This window comes from Prionailurus bengalensis, chromosome E2 (assembly GCF_016509475.1).
Source record: "Prionailurus bengalensis isolate Pbe53 chromosome E2, Fcat_Pben_1.1_paternal_pri, whole genome shotgun sequence".
In the NCBI taxonomy this organism is placed as follows: Eukaryota; Metazoa; Chordata; class Mammalia; order Carnivora; family Felidae; genus Prionailurus; species Prionailurus bengalensis.
Genome location: NC_057352.1, coordinates 530903 through 554515, shown reverse-complemented (window position 1 = coordinate 554515; position 23613 = coordinate 530903). Strand labels below are relative to the sequence as shown.

General features: G+C 45.0%; 1 protein-coding gene and 1 long non-coding RNA gene across 11 annotated transcripts in view; one reads left to right on the top strand and one right to left on the bottom strand.

The window, feature by feature from the left end:
* The window catches only part of ZNF544 (zinc finger protein 544), a 15384-nt gene extending 4804 nt beyond the window's left edge, over positions 1 to 10580 (top strand). For 3 of the 7 annotated variants that reach the window (XM_043599976.1, XM_043599975.1, XM_043599977.1), the window contains 5 exons: positions 412 to 823; positions 2128 to 2219; positions 3778 to 3916; positions 4225 to 4308; positions 7989 to 10580. In XM_043599976.1, the coding sequence (XP_043455911.1) occupies positions 781 to 823; positions 2128 to 2219; positions 3778 to 3916; positions 4225 to 4308; positions 7989 to 10009 (2379 nt within the window). In that variant the 5' untranslated portion in view covers positions 412 to 780 and the 3' untranslated portion in view covers positions 10010 to 10580. Of the gene's footprint in view, positions 1 to 411; positions 876 to 2127; positions 2220 to 3137; positions 3188 to 3777; positions 3917 to 4224; positions 4309 to 7988 lie in introns of those variants that run through there. The other 4 variants (XM_043599978.1, XM_043599980.1, XM_043599979.1 and 1 more) reach the window with 4 other exon arrangements.
* On the bottom strand, positions 5585 to 23613 carry LOC122494674. 4 transcript variants are annotated; one of them, XR_006300237.1, is made up of 9 exons: positions 23427 to 23613; positions 22825 to 22899; positions 15602 to 15830; positions 14879 to 14961; positions 10835 to 10963; positions 9320 to 9428; positions 6916 to 7071; positions 6356 to 6518; positions 5593 to 5633 (listed from the first exon to the last, which is right to left on the bottom strand). It is a non-coding gene; the product is annotated as an uncharacterized LOC122494674 (long non-coding RNA). The 4 variants fall into 4 exon arrangements; XR_006300238.1 differs by lacking the exon at positions 9320 to 9428 and adding an exon at positions 13404 to 13491 and having other exon boundaries at positions 5594 to 5633; XR_006300235.1 differs by lacking the exon at positions 9320 to 9428 and having other exon boundaries at positions 5600 to 5633; positions 23427 to 23611.

Here is a 23613-nt window from a genome sequence, read left to right as displayed (position 1 = left end):
CTGCTGAGTTACACAACCTGTTATGCACACAGTATGTTAGGTGTGCTGTGGACGGTGTGGCCATTCCAGCATTGTTATGGATGGATGGAACTTTTGCCTTCTTGGGGTGGGGGTTGTTCTGGGAGTCAGGTAAATGCGTACTCACACCAGCTCTAAAGTTGAAAGTTGAACTTTTTGTCACAGACTTATGTTCTGACTTTAATGTTTTTTAGTAGGATATAAATGGTTTTCCTCTAAAATTTCTTATTTGACAGCTATTCGAAACATTCTGGCATTCTGTTTCTTGCATGTTTATTGCTGCCTTATCTGTACTGGCCTGAGCGCCAAGGTCAGACACAGCCCTGCGTTTTGAAGCCATCATCTTCCGCTTCAGTATTGAATTTGTTGCTCAGCACTCTCCCCTTTTTACAGCAATTCTCAGAGGACTTGGGTGCTCTATTTGCCTGAAGAATATGAGGTCTCTGTGAGAGAGATTGGGACCCACCACGAAGGTGATGACCAGAAGAGAGTGTCTGCAGAATTAAGCTCAGAAAAGGAGTTCTCAGACCTCGCTGCATTGGAATCAGCAGAGTGCTCGAAAGAGACTGTCTTGGAAGTGGGAGAACAGTGAGAAGCTGCCTCTGGTGCCTTTGTGGCTCCAGCAGTTGCAGGTGCTGAGGTCCTGGCCCATCTGCAACCACCGTGCTCCTGCTGACTGTGGCTAGGGGCTGCCCCCAGCATACTCTCCGCGGAGCTCAGGACCTATGAGAAACCCAGCACCTGGAAAAGCTCGAAGAGGAGATGACACTGGTAGAGGAGACTATCCGGACATTTGAAGGCAGAGGTGAGAACTGCCACAAATGTGAAGCATGGGGAGAGCACGATTTCCCCAATATGTGAGTGCTTTTTGATTCTCTGGGGAAATGGTTTTACAGAAAAAGTAGAACAAGAAAAATGCTAGCATTCAGTCCTGGGAGAAGAGTGAGCATCTGCCTCCCGGAAGCAATGAATGAGAGTCCCGAGTCTCCGTGGGCCTCCAGCCCAGACGGTAGCTGTTCTGAGTTTCACGGGGGTGAGGGTTCAAGGTTCTTTGTGACCTAGATGGCACCATGCAAATGAAAGGTGCCATCTGGCGGAATGAGCAGGAGCTCCATGTGAACAGACACACAAATGCAGCATATATTTCTGGAATGTTGGGTCATCCCAAATGACCAGTGACGAGAGTTGGTGTGTGGGCGTACACAGGTGTGGGTGTGCTTCTGATGCAAGTGGGTGAGCAGGAGTCAAATATGGGGAAGGTTTGGCGGCCATATTTCATGGGATTCTCACCCGGCTGTCTCAGTGGGACAGTCACATGCCTGCAGCCAAGCTATTAGACAAGTAGGGTATGGGATGCAATGGCGAACAAGTAAAGCAGCAGGTGATGGGCACACCCCACGCGGGGGCAGCGTCCTGCACCTCCAGAGTAGCTTGGGGGAGCACATACCCGGGGTGACACCCCCTACAGAGCCCTTAGTTGTCCTCCTGGGGATTTTTATCCTTCTTGTCCCCATTCCCCTTACCCCCATTTTTGGAAACCAGCTGATGTTTTATTGTGATATTTTAAAATTGTGAGTCTTTTTTTCTTTTTGAAGCCAGTTCATGTGTCATTGGTATTCAAAAATTGTGCAGTTTTCATGGGAAATTAGCTGATGTTTCATTGAGGTATCTTAAAATCATACAATTGTCTTAACACTCTGCTTCTATCTCCTCCGATTTAGTCTCTTGAAATGACAGAAGAAACTGGCCAGTCCTTTACTTAGGTGTCTAGGGATGGCTGTGTATCTGTGGGGTCACAGTTCAGACACACCAGCATGTGACTGGGCATTTACCTTGAGCCTAGGGCAGCCCATGTCCATCCCTAGGCTTGGACCTGGGCTGGCTGGCCCACTCCACATCTGGAAAGCTGGCTTGGCTGCCAGAGCTGACCTCAGAGCCTTGGACTTTTAGGAAACTGGTCAGAGCCCTATCTCCCAGCTACTCAAACCCCAGGGGGATGTTCCTCAGATGGCATTGGCAGGCCTCTCCTTTGTTGGGGTTGTGGGTGGTTTCTGTCCCGTGGGCTTACTGAGGAGGGGCTGAATTGCTAATTGCTCCCTCTTTCGCCAGCCCTGCCTTCTGAGGATCCCTGCCCTCTCCACAACAGCTTCTTCAGGTATGAGGAGGAAATGGAAGCACATTCTCAGCCAGTCCCATCCCAGGTGAGTTAGGGACCTTTTCTCTCTTTGCCTCAGTCTCCTCAGGTGCAAAATGGGTCCAGGACTAGCACCCAGGTCCTCAGGCCAGCCCATAAGAGCACTGTAATGTTGTCCTTAGCCTTCATGTGAAAGCCAAGGGCTCTTTGCAGATAAAGCACCTTCCCTGTATGGATAAGCCAGGAGCTTCTAGGATCAGACCCAGCATGAGGCTTCCACACCTGGTCTCCTGGGACAGCTGGTGCCCTGTGGCTCAGACTGTTTGTGACGGCTGCTCAGCAAGTTATCAAGGATGGGCAGAACTAGGCCTCCATACCCCATTTAGCCACACTGGGCCCTTGACCCTCACTGAGACTACTCAGGAGGGCCACTGAGAGTGTCCCCTTAAAGTGCCATAGTCACCCTTAGATGGCTCACAGTGCAGCACACAGTGGGGTGAGGAGCAGGTCCCTGACCTTGTTCAGGGTCCCATCACCACGCCCATTATCTGTGTGCTTACTGGGTGCCTGGGGGTCACTGCCCCTCACGTCCTGTGAGACTTCCTGATGCGGGAGACTGTCTTCATAAGGGACAGCGGCTCAAGCCAGAGGAGTTCAGGGACATGTCCAGGTGTCCCTCAAGTGAGTCATGAAGCTGAGATGCTACCTCAGGCCTGGCCCCCGAGGCCAGGACACATGGCTTTTTGCCTGTTGGCGGCCTTCCTTGAAAGTAGGCTTCACCTAGCACTCTCTATAAAGGGCCAGGTAGGAACTATTTTAGGCTCTGTGGACCACATACAGCCTTTGTCCCATCCTTTTCACACATGGTGAAAAATGGATTTAAAAATGTAAAAATCCGTTCTTAGCTATATTAGTCCGTTCGTGCTGCTATGACGAAATACCACAGGCTGGGTGGAGTAAGCAACAGACGTTTATTTTCTCATAGTTCTGCAAACTGGAAATCCAAGATCAAGGTGTCAACAGCGTTGCTTTCTGGTGAGGACTGTCTTTCTGGCTTGCTGGTGGCACCTCCTCTGTGTCCTCACGTGGTAGGGAGAGAGACCTCTGGTGTCCCTGCTTCCTCTTATGAGGACACCAATCTCATCACACTAGAGCCCTGCCCTCATGACCTACATTAGCCTTAATTACTTCTGGGTAAAGTCCCTGTCACTTTGGGAGGTAGGCCCTCAACATGTGAATCTGGGGGGAAACAATGCAGCTCATAGCATTAGCCTTATAAAAAACATGCCATAGCCCTTATTTGTCCTGCAGGCCAAAGTTTGCTGACCCCTGATTTAGAACCTCCTCTTTGGCTTCAAATTTGTGACTTTGTAGAGAAGTGAGGGATGGGATGTCTGAGTGGGATTCCTGTTGTTTCCCAGTACAGGAAATCAGAAGCACCAGTGTGACCAGGGGTAGATGAGACACTCAGAGAGAAGTGAAAACACCATGGGCCTGGGTCTGGGTTTGGTCCCAAAGGTGGGAACCCCATGAGTGCTCATGGGGGTCATCCTCGGCCCACGTCCTCTCCCTCCCCATGCTGCCCCATTCCCCCTACCCAGCGTCCACAATGTATGATGATACAGGTGATGTTTCAGCCACCTGTGAGCTTCAAGGACGTGGCTGTGACCTTCACGCGGGAGGAGTGGGGACAGCTGGATCCAGCCCAGAGGACGCTGTACCGCAACGTGACTCTGGAGACCTGCAGCCACCTAGCCTTCCTGGGTAAGATAGGCTCCGCCCATCACAGCAGTTTTCTGCTTCAGGGACTCAAAGCTCTGGCTCTTACGGGTATGCCTGGGCTGGGCCAGAACATTCTAGAAATGGGTTCCTTTGAGATGCAGATCTCGGATATTGCCACTTTTCTGCCTCTAAGGAGCCGAGAGTTTTGCTGGGAGTTTTTTCAGGATGTGCAGGGCCTTCCTAGTCCATCCACATCTAACCCCAGGACTGAGGGCTGGGCTGGAGGACATAGTAGTTCTCCTCTTCCTCAAACAGAGCACAAAGTCCTTTGTTTTCCCCCCAATGACCAGGGCTTCTGCTTTCGAAACCGGCTGTGATCTGCTGGCTGGAGCAAGGACAAGACCCATGGAGGGGAGAGCATGGACCTCCCAGAGGTGAGAGGAAATCAGAGGCCTGGTGAGTTAAGGGGGCCAGAGAGCTCTCCCCAGGACCCTGGGTCCTCGGAGGGGAGAAGGAGCAGGAAGCTTCCTCAGGCGTCCAAAAAGCCTCATTCTCAGCCACATCAACCCATCCCTCCATCCCCAGTCCATGAAAAACACATCATTGTTGTCCTGACATTTCTTATGTACACGTTCTTTTCTTTTCCCATCTTCCCTTGGTCTTCATCCCTTAGCTGCTTGCTTCATCTACTCCCAGCTCCTTGTGCCCCCTTTTCCTTGAGTCCTTCGTCCTGACTTCCACCCAAGGCAGCGACTCCTCAGACTTCCCCTTCAGGCCTGGTCTTTACCCTGTAGTTGGGTGTCCATCCCCCCTCCATGTTGGACATTCCCATAACTACTAGATGATTCAGAGGTATGGTGAGAACTTGTGCATCCTGGGAAGTGGCAACGACCTATTCCTTCCAGAAGGATTTCTACTAAATCAGTTCCTGGACTTATTTTCCCACCTCTTCTCATCCACTTCCTGATACATCCCAGTGTGGCAGCCTGGTTGGAACTCTCTTTTTTTTAATAGCTGTGCCAGATACAATGCACATACCATACAACGCACTAATTTAAAGTATGCAGGGGAGGGGCGCCTGGGTGCCGCAGTCGGTTAAGCGTCCGACTTCAGCCAGGTCACGATCTCGCGGTCCGTGAGTTCGAGCCCCGCGTCGGGCTCTGGGCTGATGGCTCAGAGCCTGGAGCCTGTTTCTGATTCTGTGTCTCCCTCTCTCTCTGCCCCTCCCCCGTTCATGCTCTGTCTCTCTCTGTCCCCCAAAAAATAAATAAATGTTGAAAAAAAAAATTAAAAAAAAAAATAAAGTATGCAGGGGATTTGAGTATATTCACAGAATGTGCATCCATTTCTACGATCAATTTAGAACATGTGCATCATCCTAACTAATTAGGCTGCTTCTGATTTTTGTTGCTGTTCTGTTTTAATTAATAGATTTTATTTATTAGAGCAGTTTTATGTTTACAGAAAGTTGGGCAGAAAGTACAGAGTTCCCATATTTCACCCTTCCCTCCCCCACCACACACACACAGTTTCCTCTGTTATTAATATTTTATATGCTGTGGTACTTTTGTTACAATGGGTGAAGCTTTGTGGGGCGCCTGGGTGGCTCAGTCAGTTGAGTGTCCAGCTGTTTATTTCAGCTCAGGTGATGGTCCCACAGTCCACACTGGGCACGGAGCCTGCTTAGGCTCTCCCTCTCTTTGCACCTCCCCCATTCACGGGTGTGTATGCTGCATGCACGTGTGTGCTCTCTCTCTCTCTCTAAAAAGAAAACAATGGGTGAAGCTGTATTAACCCATTATTACCAATAGAGATCAATAGTTTACATCAGGTTCACTCTTGGTGTTGTACACTGTATGGGTTTGGGCAAATGTATGATGCCATATATCTATCATAGTATCATGCAAAATAATTCCACTGCCCTAAATATCCTCTTTGCTCCACCTGTTCCTTCCTCCCTCCACCCTAACTCCTGGAAACCACTGGTTGTTTTACTGTCTCTGGTTTTACCTTTTTTAGTATGTCCTATAGTTGGAATCCTGCAGTACATGGCCTTTCTTAACTGGCTGCTTTCAGTTAGCAGGAAGCATCATGTGTATCCTTCACACCATCTTCGACCTTCACACTGCCTTCTGTGTTCCCATAGCCAGGCGTTGAGTTTATCTTATGTGCTCTTGTTGCTTCTTACCCTATAACTCGCACTTGCAGCCTCTATTATTGTTATTTTTCCCTCTGAAGCGTCACCCACTTTTACTTGTTCTTGGTCATTCTCATGATGCCATCCTGAATTCAGTTTATGGGCAGCATCTTTATTCTCATCAGTCATAGACATCACTATCTCTGTTTTCCTCATTTTGAAATCTTAATGGAGACACTGCTGAAAAATGTCTAACCTCCTTTGCCCAGTTCCCAATGACCAGACACAATTTAGACACCTTTAGCCACCCAAAGACTTCTTTCCTCCTTCTCGTCCCCAAATACCTTTTCACTCCCCTTCATTGTTTCATTTGAAAAAGTTCTGATCATTAGGGATTCCAAGGCAACATCACAAGGGAACACAACAGAGTCTTGGAAAGGAGAACAGCATTGCTCGTGGAGGGTGTTGAGCTTAGATAAGGACTTTGTCCAAGTCGGAAATGTCCTCCTGGAGTTAAAGGAGGGCCACAGAGTATAGTTAACATTTTGCCAAATGGAGGATCCCTGTCTCCATGGCAGACATGGAGAGTGAAGCATGGGGACTTGAGCAGAGGCCTTGATAGTACTAAATGTGGGCAGCTATACACCTGAAATAGGAAGAGTGACACGTAAAGGGGGAATCTTGGAGAACTCAGGCAAGGGTCCTGAGCTGGGAACCTGTAGCACTTGTTAGAGGCCCACTATTTCACCAGAGGGAGGAATGCTTGTTAGGACAATCAGGGGTGATGATATCAATGGTACCATGAACTAACAGTGCACTCTGTGCCAGGCACCATGTAGGACTCACAGATCGGTTCATTTGTGCATCAAACCCTGTAAGCTAAGGATTTTTATTCCTGGCTTACCACCGAGGAGAATGAGCTTCAGAAGTTGCTGGTTAGTGAAGCCCAGTTGCAACCCAGCCTGGCCAACCACACTGTTTCAAGGACGACAGTGCTTTTCTGGGGTGTCGGTGGCATTGACTATGGAGTGGTGAAAGAGTCTTTTTTTCTGTGGGTAGCCTGAAGAAACAGTAGAAATAGTGTGTTAGGAATATTAAGTCAGTGTTGATGTTTGGGATCCTGTTTCAAGATCCAGAACCAGAAAATAAATAGAGTAAGATTCTGGATCAATAATCTAGATTGAGGCACCAGATAGGCCCCTGTATTAATTTCCCATGGCTGCTGTAATATTACCAGTTGGGTGGGTTAAAACAAAACAAATTGATTCTTCTAGTTTTGGAGGCCAGAAACCTGAAATCAATACCATGGCAGCAGAGTCATGCTCCCTTGGAAGGGTCCAGAAGGAAATCTGTTCCTTGTTTCTTCCCACTTCTGGTGGCTGCAGCATTCCTTGGTTTGTGCCCATATCACTTCAGTCTTTAAGGCCAGCATCTCTAAATCTCTTTGTTCCGTGTTCATATCACCTTCTCTGTGTGTGTCAAATCTCTCTCTACCTCCCTTTTATAAGGACACTCCTGGTGACATTTAGGGCCCACACAGATACTCTCCCTATCTCAAGTTCCTTAACTTACACATCTGCAAAGACCCTTTTTCCCCAATCAGGTACCATATTCACAGGTTCCAGCAATTAGAACGTAGGTATGTTTTGTGGTTATTGGGGCTGTATACCTTCAGACCCCCCCCCCCCGATTCTTTTTGTGGATTTCTCCTTTATTCTTTACCCTCCCCTGCTTATTCTTATTTCTCTGCTCCTTCTTTGGGGACCAGTCCCCCAGTATCTTTGCTTGTTTTTTATACTTTATCACTGATTTCCTGTTTTCTGATCCATCTTTTTCCCCCCCCACATCCTGCATGAAATTACAATCCATGGGTTAGAAACAAACCCAGAGACACCTCTTATACTAGGTGGGTCTCCTTCATCCCATCCTCTCCCTCTAATACATATCCAGTAATTCAGTATTTTGGATTTCTTTCAGACTGGAAGAATACACTTGAAAAGGAAGAGTCAGCTTCTAAAGAGGATACTGCTGTGGAAGAACCATTCCACAACATAGAAATGAAATGCTGCATACAGGAGGAGGGCCCCTGGTTGGTAACATTGGGAGGAAGGCAGGATTGGAGGGACCAGCTAAGGGAGCACCAGGAAGACCCTTTGAGTCAAACGATACTCACCCCAGAAAGACCGTTTGCTCACGGGAAACATTGTGAGCCTGACCTTGGGGGAAGTTACCTGAATTTAAGACTTCTACCTCCAACATTACCCACAAGAGCACATTTCCATACACTTGAGTCACAGGTTAAAAAGTTGAAACAGAATTCAGTTTTCATTAATCATGAGAAAGGCTGGGCTGATCTGAAGCCCCATGAAAATCACCAAAGTCCTAGCGCCTTCTATCAGAGCATTTCCTTGAATAAATTTACAAATGTTGAAACAAGAAATAAAAAGCCTTATGAATATACTGTCAGTAGTGACTCTTTCAACTATGATACCTCCCTTCAATACCATAATAGAATTTTTTCAGCAGAGAGCAGCAATGACTGTACAGACTATAGAAACATCATTAATCATAGCATGTCTATGAATGAACACAAACCAATGCATTTTAGAGAACTCCAGTATGAGTGTGACAAATGCCTTGTACAAACTGTGATAAGTGATCCTGAAGAAGCACCATTTAGATGTGAGGAGGAATGTAATACCTTCCATGAGACGTCATCTTTTACTGACTGTGACATCATTCAGACTGGAAAGAAGCCACATGCATGTAATCAATGTGGAAAATCTTTCAGCTGTTGCTCTAAGCTTGTTGTACACCAGAGAACACACACTGGAGAAAAGCCCTATGAATGTTCTCTGTGTGGGAAGTCTTTCAGCCAGAGCTATGACCTTGTTGTACACCAGAGAACCCACACTGGAGAGAAGCCCTATGAATGTAACCAGTGTGGGAAATCCTTCACCCAGAGTTCCAAACTTATTAGGCATCAGCGAACTCACACCGGAGAAAAACCATATAAATGTCATGAATGTGGAAAATCTTTCAGGTGGAACTCTAACCTTATTGTACACCAGAGAATTCATACTGGAGAGAAACCTTATGAGTGTGGTCATTGTGGAAAGTCCTTCAGCCAAAGTTCTGACTTTGTTGCACACAAAAGGACTCACACTGGAGAGAAACCCTATGAATGTAACCAGTGTGGAAAGTCCTTCATTAGAAGCACTCAGCTTATTAGGCATCTGCGAATTCACACTGGAGAGAAACCATATAAATGCAATCAGTGTGATAAAGCTTTCACTGGGAGCTCTCACCTTATTGAGCATCAGAGAACTCATACTGGAGAGAAACCTTTTGAATGTAATCAGTGTGGGAAAGCCTTTGCTGGGAGCTCTCACCTTCTTTCACATCAGAGAATTCATTCTGGAGAGAAACCATACGAATGTAATGACTGTGGGAAATCTTTTCGGCAGCGATCACAGCTTGTTGTGCACCAGCGAACCCATACTGGAGAGAAACCTTATGAGTGTAGTCATTGTGGAAAAGCTTTCAGCCAGAGATCTCCCCTTATTGTGCATCAAAGAACACACATTGGAGACAAGCCGTATCAGTGTAACATGTGTTTTAAAGCCTTCAGTCAGAAGTCACGCCTTATTGAACATCAGAGAACACATACTGGAGAAAAGCCCTATGAATGTATTGACTGTGGGAAAGCCTTTAATGATCGGTCAACTCTTACAAAACACGAGAGGACACACACTGGCGAGAAACCCTATGAATGTAATCATTGTGAAAAGGCCTTTAGTCAGCGATGTCAGCTTACTAGGCATCAGAGAATTCATACTGGAGAAAAACCCTATGAATGTAACGAATGCGGGAAAGTTTTCAGTTATATTACATCCCTTATTCAACATGAAAAAATTCATGGGAGAGAAACTCTGAATAATCAAGATGGAAAAGCTCACTGCGAAACCTTTATTAGACATCAGGTGACCAAGGTATGACTCTCAGAGTGTGCTCTAATGACCACATATATCAGATTTGCTTGGAGTGTTCATTGAAACTGCATATTACCAAGCTTACCTTGATCTACTAAATCAGAACCTCTGGCAGTAAAACCCAAGAGCTTACAATTCCCAAACGTAGCACAAGTAATTTGTATGTACATTAAAATGTGTTTACTTCTGCATTTAGATGAGAAACTATGAACATGATCACTGATTTAAAATTTTCAGTCAGAGCTCTTAGTAGGAGTTAGGAAATTCAAAATGTAAGTATACCCACCAAATAATCTTTTTAGTGAAAACAACCACCCAAACTTACTCAGACATTGTCCCTGTAACACATTCCTAGAAATAATGGATTGGAAGATATTCTTGATGTAAAGCCCCAAACACTGTCTAAAATGAAATCATTGCATGGTGAAGTTGGTATTGAGTGATGAAATATGTAGCCAGCAATGATCAATGTAAACCAGCAGTTAACATGAACTGGAGGAGGTCTAAGGATGGGAAGTCTTCTGAAATGGGTTTTATTGGAATTAAAAGTAGACTCTGGGGGCGCTTGGGTGGCTCAGTTGGTTGAGTGTCTGCCTTTGGCTCAGGTCATGATCTCATGGTTCATGAATTTGAGTCCCACATTAGGCTGGCTGCTGTCAGCACAGAGTCTGCTTCAGATCTTCTGTCTCCCACTCTCTCTACCCCTCCCCTGCTTGCTCGTTCTCTCTCTCTCAAAAATAAATAAACATTTTAAAAAGTCATTCAGCAACATGTTCAAAAAAAGACTGAACTGTAAATCAACCATGGTGAAGAAAGTGGGAGAGGCCATACCTGCAAATTTGAGCAAGGTGAAAGCAGATGTGAGGGCATCAGCTGGAGATGCAGAGTGGGAAAGGCTGAAGCCAGGGTCCTGTGAAGAGGGCTGCAGTAGAGGCCACAGTCCCCTGGCAGAGCTGTACACTGAGAGGTGTGGGAGAAAACAGGATTAATTGAAAAATCTGTTCTGAAACTGAATTTCCTCTCCCTCCTCCCCCTTTTTTCTTGTCTTGCAGTAAGTATCTGGCTGTGGGCAAGCAAAAAATATAGGAGGGAGAAAGTTATGTGCTAGAAACAGTTTGAAGGACTAGAGAATTAGGTGGATTATGTTCCAGAACAAAAGCTGCCTTGTTTAGGCATTATAAGGACCTTCATCCTAACAACTACTTCTTGCACTTTTCACCGTATAGCAAAGCATGCCATTAAACCAGTCTCACCCACCTATGGAATTTCCCATCTTCTTTGATAGTCTTTTCACTATGGGTGGGAGCCAAGGTGTGAAAAATGATGAAAGCTTTCAACATAAAATAAAAAATATCTAAAATGAAACAAAAACTGACCCCAAAGAGAACAGATATTCAGGGAACCAAATATTTAAAAGCTTTATTCTAAGAGTGGGTCAAAAAATAATTGCAAGTGAAAAATAAATCCAAGATGCTCTTTTTAAAAGAGAATTATGAAAACAAGAATAGACTATGAAATTAAAAGTGAGATTATTGGACAAGAAAGAAAAGAGGAAGGAAAGGAGAGAAGGGAAGGAAAAGGAAGGGAGAAGGGAAGAGAAGGGGAAGGAAAGCTGAAAGATCTTCAGATCTTGCCAACTACAATCTATGATGAATAAGATCCATGCATTTGACCCTGATGCTAATATTTCTTCTTAGAGGAGGCAGAAGACTCATGATATTGGAATAAAAGAAAGAGATATATAATCAGATTGTTTTGGTCTTTCACTGAACAGTATTTGCATAGATATAAACAGGAGATACTGGGGTTTTTTTGTTTGTTTTTTGCTTTTTTTAAAGAAAGAAACCCAGAGCTGTGATGTGAGGGTTTCATAACGGCAGGAGTAGAGCACCACTGTTGTCAGCACTAAGAGTGATGGTACAGTCTGCAGCTGTTGTAAAGTAGGAGAAAGAGACGTAGTGGGGAGACAGAGTATCCCTGTATCCTTATCTTAGGAAGTGGACTTTTAAATATAATATGATAGGTTATTTAGGAGACTAGAACTCGGGCTCAAAATGGTAATATGACAAATTAGATGCAAATAGAGGAGCAACAGTCTGAGCCAAATCTACACTGCTTACCAGAGCAGGAAGTCAGTTAAGTCTATAGGCCATAAAAGATCAGAATTATAGAGATGGCCTCAGGAAGAACTGGAATAGAAATGGTTAAAAAAAGAAAGAAATGGTTAATAGTCATTGATGGAATGTGACTGTTGAGTAGGGTAGGGCAGGAGACCCGGATTTCATTTTATACCTTCTGTAGTACTTCATTCCCTGGTGGTACATTCCTTATTTGGGTAACAAATTATTAACAATGTGTAACTATAGGTGAGCAAAAACCACAGTACATGAGGACATCTGCAATTGATTTGTGGGATTAGGTACAATTTTCCTTCTTTTGATTCAGTGTTGCTGTCATAGTAGATTGACAATTTAAAAAGCAAGAGCAAAAAGAAAGATGTCAGACTTTTCTGTTTAGCAAATTAGATTTCATTCCAGAAGAAGGAAGGCTCCTTGGCTTCTTAGAAGTCCCTGGAATTAAAGGGGAATGGCTTAGTCTTTCAAGACTTGATTTTCCAGCAGCCTTATCACCAGGAAGTCAGAAGGCAGCCCCAGAGTGGGGACCTAGAAAGGTGCTGATAGCCTGGGACAACTAGATGTGGCAAGACAGTTGTGTGAATTTGTGTAACCAAGTATTGAATGTGCTTCCCCCAAGGTCACTCTGGCAGTTACCTGGTTTCCATCATAAAACACTTCAAGTAATATAGCTGCTGTGGTTCATATGAGACTCTGAGGTTGAGGTGGAAAACACCTTGGCTAGGCAGCCTGGACAGAACAGATGGGAACTTTGCTTGTGATTGGATAGTTGGTCCTGCTATTGCATAACTCTCAGAAGATGGCAGAGCCTGGGGGGAAGGACCTGCCCAACAGACCCAGCGGAGTGAACATCGTTTGACAATTCCTGTTGGCTAAAACATCTGAGAGATTTCTGCATTCAGCAAGTCACAAGAGCAGCCTCATTCAATGAAGGCGCTACTGGAGACTTGGGTACAGAAGATGTGTGCAATGCCACAGTGTCCTCAAGCCATAGTGGGGACTCCACACGTGGTGGTTATGTGTGCCTGGAGACTAAGCCCAGTGGGAATTCGAAGAGGCAGATGGAGGGACTGGGGATTGAAGGGTGCAGCTCCTGCATATGCAGCCAGTGCTTCAGCCTTGCTCTAATAGGTATTCTACCCCCACACAAGTCCTAGGACCCAAGAAGTGGGCTCATCTGAAATAAGAACCTGAGCCCTTTCCACCCGAATTATTCTCATACTCAGAGGTCAGTGGTTCCTGATCAAAACATGCATAAGACCCACCTGAGAGGAGCTATTAGAATTGTGGCTCCTGGGCCCATCTTCAGAGAGTCCACTTGGTCAGGCTGAGGCTGAGGTGATACCTAGATACCTGGATAGTTCAAGGACACTTGCTATTTTTTCCTTAACATTTTGGTTGTTTTGTTTTTTAAAGATTAAAAAACAAATTTTTTTTTAATGTTTATTTTTGAGAGAGAGAGACTGAACGCAAGCAGGGTAGGAGCAGAAAGAGAGGGAGACACAGAATCCGAAGCAGGCTCCAAGCTCTGAGCTGTCAGCACAGAGCCTGATGTGGGGCTTGAATTCATGAACAGTGAGATCATGACCTGAATCTAAGTCAGATGCTTAACCAACTGAGCCACCCAGGCGCCCCTAAAGATTTTTAAGTAATCTCTGCACCCAATGTGGGGCTTGAATTTACAACCCGAGATTAAGATCGCATGCCCCACTGACTGAGCCAGCCAGGCACCCCTATTTTTTTTTTAACATTTTGTAAATAGTAATCTCAAAATCGTATATCCACATATCGCTTTCCTCTTTGTTAGTTTTATTTAAGTTTGTGGCTTTTTTTTCCTTTTTTGATAAAAACACTAGATACCACATCTATTACATGTGACCCAGAGGCTCCTTTTAACGAGAAACAGAAATCCATTCTCCCCTCCCCCATTTTTGAATACAGATATCAAAATAATCCTACACATAATTTTGATACAACTAGGCAGCGAAACTGTTGAGGGCCACAAGACCATCCCCACATCCAGAGATTTCCAGGCAATTTCATGAGACTCAGCATATCCTCATACTCACAGCTAAGGCTTATTGTAGTGATGTAGCAAGGACACACAGGTGGACCATAAGGAGAAAGGTGAAGTCTGGGGAAATCCACATGCAGGATTTCTCTCTTCTCTTCTCCCCTCTTCTGAGGGGGTCACACAATGCACTGAGATGATGATGGGAGTTTAAGTTCACTGTGATTTCCACACCGAGCAGGATTACAGGGACAAGAGGACAGATTGTGATGCAATCTCTCCCTCTTTTCTCTCCCTCTTCTGAGGGGGTCACACAATGCACTGAAGACCAGGCAAGTAGGCACCTTCTGTCTAAAACATACCACATTCCAGACTCCCAGAAGGAAAGCAGGTGTTCAGTGTAAATCACATCGTTTGCATATTCTGGGCACAGTGAGACATGCTTATCAGTTGGGATACACACAAAACTCTAAAAGCCAAGTTGCCAGGTGTCAGCCAAGGGCCAGGCCAACCCTGAAAACGGGACTTGTAACAGGTGGAGCCTAGGCTGCCACATTAGTCTTCTTTGTGCGAGCTCTCATGCCTCTTCAAACATGAATATATTTAGCCGTATTCACAGTACCTGTTCCATTAGTAGTTCAGACTATTGCTCTGGCTGCTCAAGTGGGTAAAACACACGGTTCATATAAATCCTGCTTGAGGCTGGTTTTCAGAATCACACCTACATACCTCAGACTTGACACTCCTTGCCATGATTCAGTTTGTAGACTCAAATCCCATTTGGATCGTTCCAGGCTTAAATGACACAGTACCTTGATGATAAAACAAAAAAATGATATTGTCTTTTTTTCTTCTATAAATACCCTAAACATAAAACATAAATTTATGTTTAAACTTTTTTTTTTTAATGTAAGCTCTATGCCTAACATGGGGTTTGAACTCACAACTCTGACATCAAGAGTCACATGCTTTACCATAAGTCAGCTAGGTGCCCCGGTGTGTTAAACACCACTAAGAATGTTAAACATTCTTAGTAATGTTCAGGTCCAGTTTACCAGCTGCAGACATGTTGCATGGTATTTAATGAAGATAGCATGAGCAGAATGTTCTTGACCTAAGATGACTCTGAGATACACTAATTGTACATTTGTCCTTCTGGGGGCTGTGGAAGCTTCTGACTTTCTTTCAACATCATCAGCTCTTAGCATCTTAATTCTTGAGGATGTGATGCTAAGGCTGTATGAATTTTGCCAGCTGGCTGTCAACAAATGTGCTCTGTGTATATAACATCACCCAAGAATTATTTACACTATTCATATTCATTCTTGTAGAAACAGAACTGATGGAGGAGTTCTGGATATTTAGGTCCTTGCTCCACTTTCAGGTTGCATGTTCTGTTTTCACAATCTGTCCTCTTGTCCCTGTAATCCTGCTTGCCATCCACGTACGTACCAGAGCTGTGTCTTCCTTGAGCCCCAGCCCACCGAGCTCCTTGTTGGTCTTCTTCAAATTCTCGGTGTGGAAATCACAGTGAACTTAAACTCCCATCATCATCTCAGCAGTTGATCAGCAGCAGCAGCAGCAGTTGACACTTGGATCTGCACCTCCTCCTCCACACCACTGGTGGCTGGTTGCAGATCTCACAGAGAGAAACTCAGTCATGCTGTACAAGTGATTATTGCTGCAGGGGATGCAGAGGGAGTCAAGACAAGGAAGCTCTGGTAACCAGCAACACCCATCATAGCCATGATGAGCTGGACAACACCCCTTTCCCCTCCCACTCAACTGCCAACCCCAGTGGACAGAGAGCATGACTAGTAAATCAACTGTAAGCAGACATGAGCCACTGAAAGTGGGGTCTTGTTTGTTAGTTCAACAGAACCTAGTTCATCCTAATACCATCTGACATAAAAAATATGTAATTAAAAAAAAATAATTCTAACCCACCCCACCTTCCACACACACACAAAATGTCAGTTCATAAGGGTAGGGCTGTTGTCTGCTTCACTGCCAAACAGTTCCTGGTACATAATAGCCATTCTTGGTTCAATGAAGAAGCGCTGGAGAATCATCTCATCTCATCTCATCTCATCTCATCTCATCTCATCTCATCTCATCATCTCATCTCATCTCATCTCATCTCATCTCATCTCATCTCATCTCCTCTCCTCTCCTCTCCTCTTCTCTCCTCTCCTCTCCTCTCAACTCCAGCACTGGAAGGATGATGAAGGAAATAGAGAGGAGCAGATTTGAGGAGGAATTGTATGAGATTAAAGACTCACTAGTCATATTTGGTGAGTTTTCCTTAATGAACATGCTGTGTGGCCTGAGGGACTTTAATGCCTACCTCTCTGTTCCTCAGTTCCCTCCCCTTAGATGAAGGATGTTATCCAGGTCTCACTTCCTACTGCAAAGACTGGAACTGATCTCCTGACTTCCAGAGAAGAGGTTGGCACATGAGATGTCAATCTTACTCTCTCAGGGGTTGGGGATCAAGCAGTCACCCTGTGTGTGTGTGTTGGGGGGGGAGTTCAGGAACAAAGAGTGAGTTAGTGGTCAAGACTTGGCTGGAACTATGATCTCTGGAGAGGAAAATGAAGTGTCACTCCATAGAGCCATGCCCAGCTGTATTCTCAGACATTCTCGTGTGTAAGAATCTGTCTAGTTGGAGTTGGAGAAGATGTAGATAGCTCAATGGTGGTTTCTGTGTCTCCTGCACATGTGGAAACCGTTCGCACATTGCCGGGCTCAGAGGGAGTAGGAAGGGATTGCCCTTTGTCTGCTGCACATTGAGGTCACAGATCTAGCCATCCCAGGTAGAAAACAGCTTGTTCATCGGTCCAGATTTGAGGATTCTACATCTGCCCACTTCATAGCAGGACCCTTTCCCTAACAGATCTGGGGATTCCAGTCACACTGTATCCTGATCTTGGAAACGCTCTGCTCCAAAGGGGCTGCCTCCCCCAGCAGTTTTCCTGGTGTTTGGCCACAGCTGTGCTGAGCTCTCCAGAAAGATGCTCAAAGAAACCCAGCATCTTTCTCCCATGAGGTCAAGCTGTTCCTAGCTGCCAGGCAGAGGGCCCAAGCTGGGTCTGCCCCAGAGAATCTGGAACAGAGAGGGCACCCAATAAGCGCTAGATAACTAACACAGAATGATCATATAATAAGCAAATGGTCTGAAATTAGCTGGAAAAAGTAAAGCTAAGACAATCCAAAGTGCTTGGAAGAAAGGATTCAAACATGGCCTAGAAGTAGATACATAGATCTAACCTAGGGAAATGCAAATTTAAAAGGCCAGTCACTGTTCCATGCCATTTGGCTTTGCAAGGATTCTTTTAAAATTGTAAAGCCCATACGTCAGAGGTTGGTGAGGGAGATACACTGATGCAGAAGTGTCAAGGGGTATAATTTCTGGAAAGACCCTGGGGTATGAAGAGCTCTACAGGGTTTCAGACCACTTGATTCAATAACCCTCTCTGTTCTGCAGAGGGATATTTTATGTTAATAAAAGGTAAAATCTACAAAGATTTTAAATGACCATGAACCTTTAGAAATGGCACTACTGAGGGGCGCCTGGGTGGCGCAGTCGGTTAAGCGTCCGACTTCAGCCAGGTCACGATCTCACGGTCCAGGAGTTCGAGCCCCGCGTCAGGCTCTGGGCTGATGGCTCAGAGCCTGGAGCCTGTTTCCGATTCTGTGTCTCCCTCTCTCTCTGCCCCTCCCCCGTTCATGCTCTGTCTCTCTCTGTCCCAAAAATAAATAACCGTTGAAAAAAAGAAATGGCACTACTGAAAAATAGTAGAAATACCAGGAAAAATGGGTAAATCTACAGTACAGTCATTTGGGGAAACTTTAACATATTTCTCAGGAAAAAAAAATGGCTGTTTAGGTAGATAAGTGATTCACCATGAAATGATTAACAAGCTTGGCATAACAGTCACAATAGTTGTATTTACACACTCACACACACACACACACACACACACACACACACAAAATTTGTGACCAAATGGATTTTCAAACAGTTTAATACATCACTCCTTCCAAGAACTCGGTGAGCCCTCTCCAACACTGACAAAGAATTTCTTCACATCAACAAACTTTCCTCAGTGATTGCCTTGATCATGAGCTTCTCTCTCTGTCCCCCATTCTCCATCTAGGGTCCCATTATTGGCCCATGAGGCTTTCTGGATCTGTTCACTTAGGCTATTACCTTCCATCAAAATTTCCATGTCTTTATGTTTTGTTCTGTCATGAGCTATTTCTTCTGTGGTTCTCAACACTCTCCTGCAGGCCAGTTTGTCTACTAAGGTTCTTAACCTAAAAGTCATTTTCTCACCCCCAGAAAGTCTCTATGCTCCAACTGGGGACCCCACTTTAAATAGATGAAGAGGAACTAATATCTCAATAAAGTTGTTAAAAATAATAAGGAAGGATCTTACATGCTTGTATGGAAAGATTTCTAGGATATTATTAACTGAATAAAAGCAAGGTAAAATTCAATGCGTGGTAGCCACCACTTGTATAAGAGAATGAAAAAATATTTACATATATTTACTTGTGAATACATAAGGTGTCTCCAGAAGGACCTACAAGAAACTAAAAATAGTAGTTGCTAGTAAGTAAGGAAGTCAGTGGTGGGAGTCAAGGGACAGAGGAAGATCTCACCAGATACTATAGTGCACCTTCTGAATTTCAAGTCATGAGAATGTATTACTTGCTTAAAAACATGTGTTTTAGGGGCGCCTGGGTGGCGCAGTCAGTTAAGCGTCTGACTTCAGCCAGGTCACGATCTCGCGGTCCGTGAGTTCGAGCCCCGCGTCGGGCTCTGGGCTGATGGCTCAGAGCCTGGAGCCTGCTTCAGATTCTGTGTCTCCCTCTCTCTCTGCCCCTCCCCCGTTCATGCTCTGTCTCTCTCTGTCCCAAAAATAAATAAACATTGAAAAAAAAATTTAAAAAACAAACAAACATGTGTTTTATATTTTTAAAAACAATGATGAGGGACTGAACTAATAGGAAGGAACGAGCAGGAAAGATTTTTAGGAAGGTAAAAATCCACAAGCCACAGATTCACTTTTCTAATATTATGTAACAAACATCCCAAACACAGTGGTTTAAAATAATAATTTCTTTAATTTCTTACCGTTCTATAAGTTGACTGGGTAGCTGGGTGGTTCTTTTCACTTAGGGCCTCTTGTGTGGTTTCAGGTCAACGCGATCAGGGCTGGAGACATTTGAAAGCTCAGGGTGAAGATTAAGGCTGGCGCTGGCTGCCCGCTGTGAGCTCAGCTGGGACTGTTGACTGGAGCACCGACATTAGACCCCTTCAAGTGGCCTAGGCTCCTCTCAGCATGGTGGCTGGGTTCTAAGAGAGGGTGTCCCAAGAATGAACATTCCAGGAGACCCAGGCAGAATCTGCAAAAACTTCTTATGATTTGGCCTCAGAAGTCACACATCATCACTTTTGCTACATTTTATTGCATAGTCAGTCAGGGGGAGCCCAGACAGGGGGAGGGGATATAAATTCCACCTCCTGGTGGGAAGAGACACAAAGAATTTGGGACTATCTTAATCCACCATGGATCCTCAGTGACCCACGGAGGAGTAACAGAGAGAAAGGAATCTTTCTCAAAGAATCTTAATCTTATATCAGATTATGATATAGAAAGATGAGTAGGCTGAGGTGACATGAAGGAGGAAGCTTGGAGCGCAAGAACAGCACGTATGCTTTTGGACAGGTTATATTGAGGCGCCCAAGGGACATAAAGTGGAGCCGCCCAGTTTAAAATATTAGCCAAGGTAAGGAGAAAACATGATATACACCTACATATATTTAAGTTTCACAAGACAGTTCTTTGAGCATCTAGAGTCTTGCTATATTCTGTGATCTCTGCCTGGGACACTTTCCACCGAAATATCCCCATCGCTCCCATCCAATCTCCTTTAGGCCTCCCACTTGTGGATTTTCCCTCTTCAGAAAGTGGATTTTCAGGCACATAGAGGAATGGTGTGAGAATGCTCTAAAAGGGTTTTAAAAAAGATTTTTTTTTTTAATGTTTATTTTTGAAGGAGAGAGATAGAGCGTGAGTGGGGGAGGGGCAAAGAGAGAAGGAGACACAGAATCCGAAGCAGGTTGCAGGCTTTGAGCCATCAGCACACAGCCTAATGCGGGGCTTGAATCCACAAACTGTGAGATCATGACCTGGGCCAAAGTTGGACGCTTAACCGACTGAGCCACCCAGGTGCCCCCTAAAAGGGTTTTAAAAAGAAAGATGTGGGGGCAACTGGGTGGCTCAGTTGGTTGAGCATCTGACTTCAACTCAGGTCATGATCTCACAGTTCATGAGTTCAAGCTCCGTATTGGTCTCTGTGCTGACAGCTCAGAGCCTGGAGCCTGCTTCAGCTTCTGTGTCTCCCTCTCTCTCTGCCCCTCCCCTATTTATGCTCTCTCTCTCTCTCTCTTAAAAATAAATAAACATTAAAAATTTTTTAAACATTAAAAATAAATTATCATCCAAAAGCTATTTGGTCAAAGAGGAAAATAATAAAATAAGTAAGTAAAATAAAAAATAATCTGATTTTGTTTAGACTAAAAAATAATATACTCCATATCAAAACCAGAGGAATACATACAAAATTATTATCAAAGCACGCTTTCATTTTTTTAATGTTTATTTCTTAAAGATTTTCAACAAAAGAATTTTTTTTAGTTTTTTAATGTTTATTTATTTTTGACAGAGAGAAAGAGAGAGAGAGAGAGCGAGCAGGGGAAGGGCAGAGAGAGAAAGGGACAGAGGATCCAAAGCTGGCTCCAGACTCTGAGCTGTCAGCACAGAGCCCAGCACGGTGCTTGAACTCCCCACGGGGCTTGACCCGAGCTGAAGTTGGACGCTCAACCAACTGAGCCACACAGAAACCCTGAGAATGCTTTTTTTAAAAAAAAATTTAGTTATTTATTTTGAGAGAGACAAACAGCAGGAATCAGAGAAGGGCAGAAAGAGAGAGAGGGAGAGAGAGAATCCCAAACAGGCTCCACACCACCAGCACAGAGCCCAATGCGGGGCTCAAACTTACAAACCATGAGATCATAACCTAAGCTGAAACCAAGAATCAGTAGGATGTTTAACTGACTGAGCCACCCAGGTACCCCAATGTTTATTTATTTTTGAGAGAGAGAGAGCTTGAGCATGAGCAGGGGAGGGACAGAGAGGGGGACAGAGGATCCAAAGTGGGCTCTGTGCTGACAGCAGAAAGCCCAACGCAGGTCTCGAACTCACGAGCCCTGAGATCATGACCTGAGCCAAAGTCGGATGCTTAACCGACTGAGCCACCCAAGTGCCCCTGGTGTCTTTATAAAAAGAGGAAAATTCTAGACAGACGTGCACACAGGGAGAAGTCATATGAAGATGAAGGCAGAGATCTACAAGCCAACAGATACCAAAGATTGCTGGGAAACCACCAGAAGTTGAGAAAAGAGGGATTGAGCAGAGTATCTCTCTCATGCCCTCAGAAGGACCAAACCATATCAAAACCTTGATCTCTTGTAGCCTCCATAATTGAGACAATACATTTTTGTTATTTAAGTCACCCAGTTTGTGGTACTTTTTTATGGTAGCCCTAAAAAACAAATACAACATTTTGTTTTTGTTTTGTTTGTTTGTTTTTTTCAAAACCCCCACTTTATGGAAAATAACTACAGTTTCCAAAACAAGTAAATATTAGTGACTAGTGTTGCATTATATTTTCGCAAATCTCTTTAATGTCTGGTAGTTGGGTTTCCATAGCTGCTTGTGCCTTTGAGACTTGCAGAGTCTCAGTACTCTTAGTACTCTCAGTTCAGTCCTAACCTCTTCAGTAGGAGACAACTGGAGTCTGGCATGGCTTCTAGCAGCACAATGCTGTGTCCCTAGAAAGATACCATCCTCCAGTGAAATGCCTGCTGACTGCCTCCCTGAGAAATGCTGCCAGGAGAATTTGCTGTTTGTTCTGGTGAACACCCAAGGATAGCTCCTGACCTCCTCTTCTTATAGCATTTACTAAAAAAGAGCTTAGAACTGAATTCTTTCTGTCTGAGATGTCTGTGTACATCCTACAACTCAGAGTCTTTTTTAAGGAAAGTTTCCTTTGAAACAGAATGGTCAGAAAGGAGAGGGCTGCTGTCTCTAGTCTCTGTGGGAGGGTAGAATCCTAACTTTGATAATCATCAGGCAACAGCACACTGGCTCAATCATATTTACACTGACCAACACTTTGTAGTTTTCCACATGAGTCCTGCTCTCTCCCCCTTCTGATTCCCTTATTCTTCTTTAAAAGGCCCAGTCACCTCTGCACAAATGCAAGTGGGGTTCAGTGCTTTCCCCCACTGTCAGCAGTTACTGAATAAAATCTGTTTTCACCATGTTAATCAATGTCCATTTTGTTTATCTTTAACACTATCATTCTGTTGCAATATTACACATCCAGAAGTCTCTGGAAAACTCTATTGTACATTCGTGAGAAAATGGGAGTGGGGGGGAAAGCTATTATTATGAACTCATGGGTTTTTTCCTTCCTTTTCAAGTTTTTATTTAAATTCTGGTTAGTTAACATATATGGTAAAATTTGTTTCAGGTGTAGAATTTAGTGACTCATCAGTTACATATAACACTCAGTGCTGAACTTAGTTTTGAACTCACCAACTCACAGGGTCTCAGGAAGCTCCAGGGTGTCCCTGGCCCACACTTTGAGAACTACTGCAACAGACAAACGTCCTATAATATAACCAAGGAGAAAACAAAAATATAAGTAGTAGAAAATTAAAAATTGAAACAATTGGGAAACATCATGCATTGAAACTTCAGCACTATTAGAACCAGGAGGAAAGTTGTGCCCAGGAACTCATTCCACATAAATACATGGGGCTGCTCTAAGATAACAGACTCAACCCTCCTTCATCTTTTCCACCCTTTTGGGGCTGCTGCAGAGAGGAAGGCTATACTTCCTCCTGGGACTTCTCTGCCCACCGAGAAAGGAATACTGCCTGGAAATTGTGTGGGAACCCAGTAGTGGCCACATTCAGTCTCCCGGAGACTGCCTGATTCATGGTTCCCACAGCAGCTCCTGCCCTCTGCTCAAGTCAGTGAAGATGCCTGACAAATGCCCCTCCTGGTGCTGCTGACCCCTGCCGCGCTGGGCACTGGGCGGGGTGGCAAGGGAGATGCCCAGCATTGCCAGCTAGGACGCGCAGGCCCCGGGTCTCAAAGCAGGGCACCCCACTCCCGCGTGGACAGACGCGCACCTTCAATGGGGGCTGGAGGAGCAAAGGCCACCTAGGCGCCGCGGACGCGCGCAGACACGAACCCCCAGCTGCCAGGCTGGGAGGACGGACGACCCCTAGCACCAGGGTCCCCTCGGAGCCCGCCCCGGCGCCACAGCCCTCAGCGGCCCCCGGCCGCCGCCGCCCGCCGGGCAAGCCTCGCGGAGGT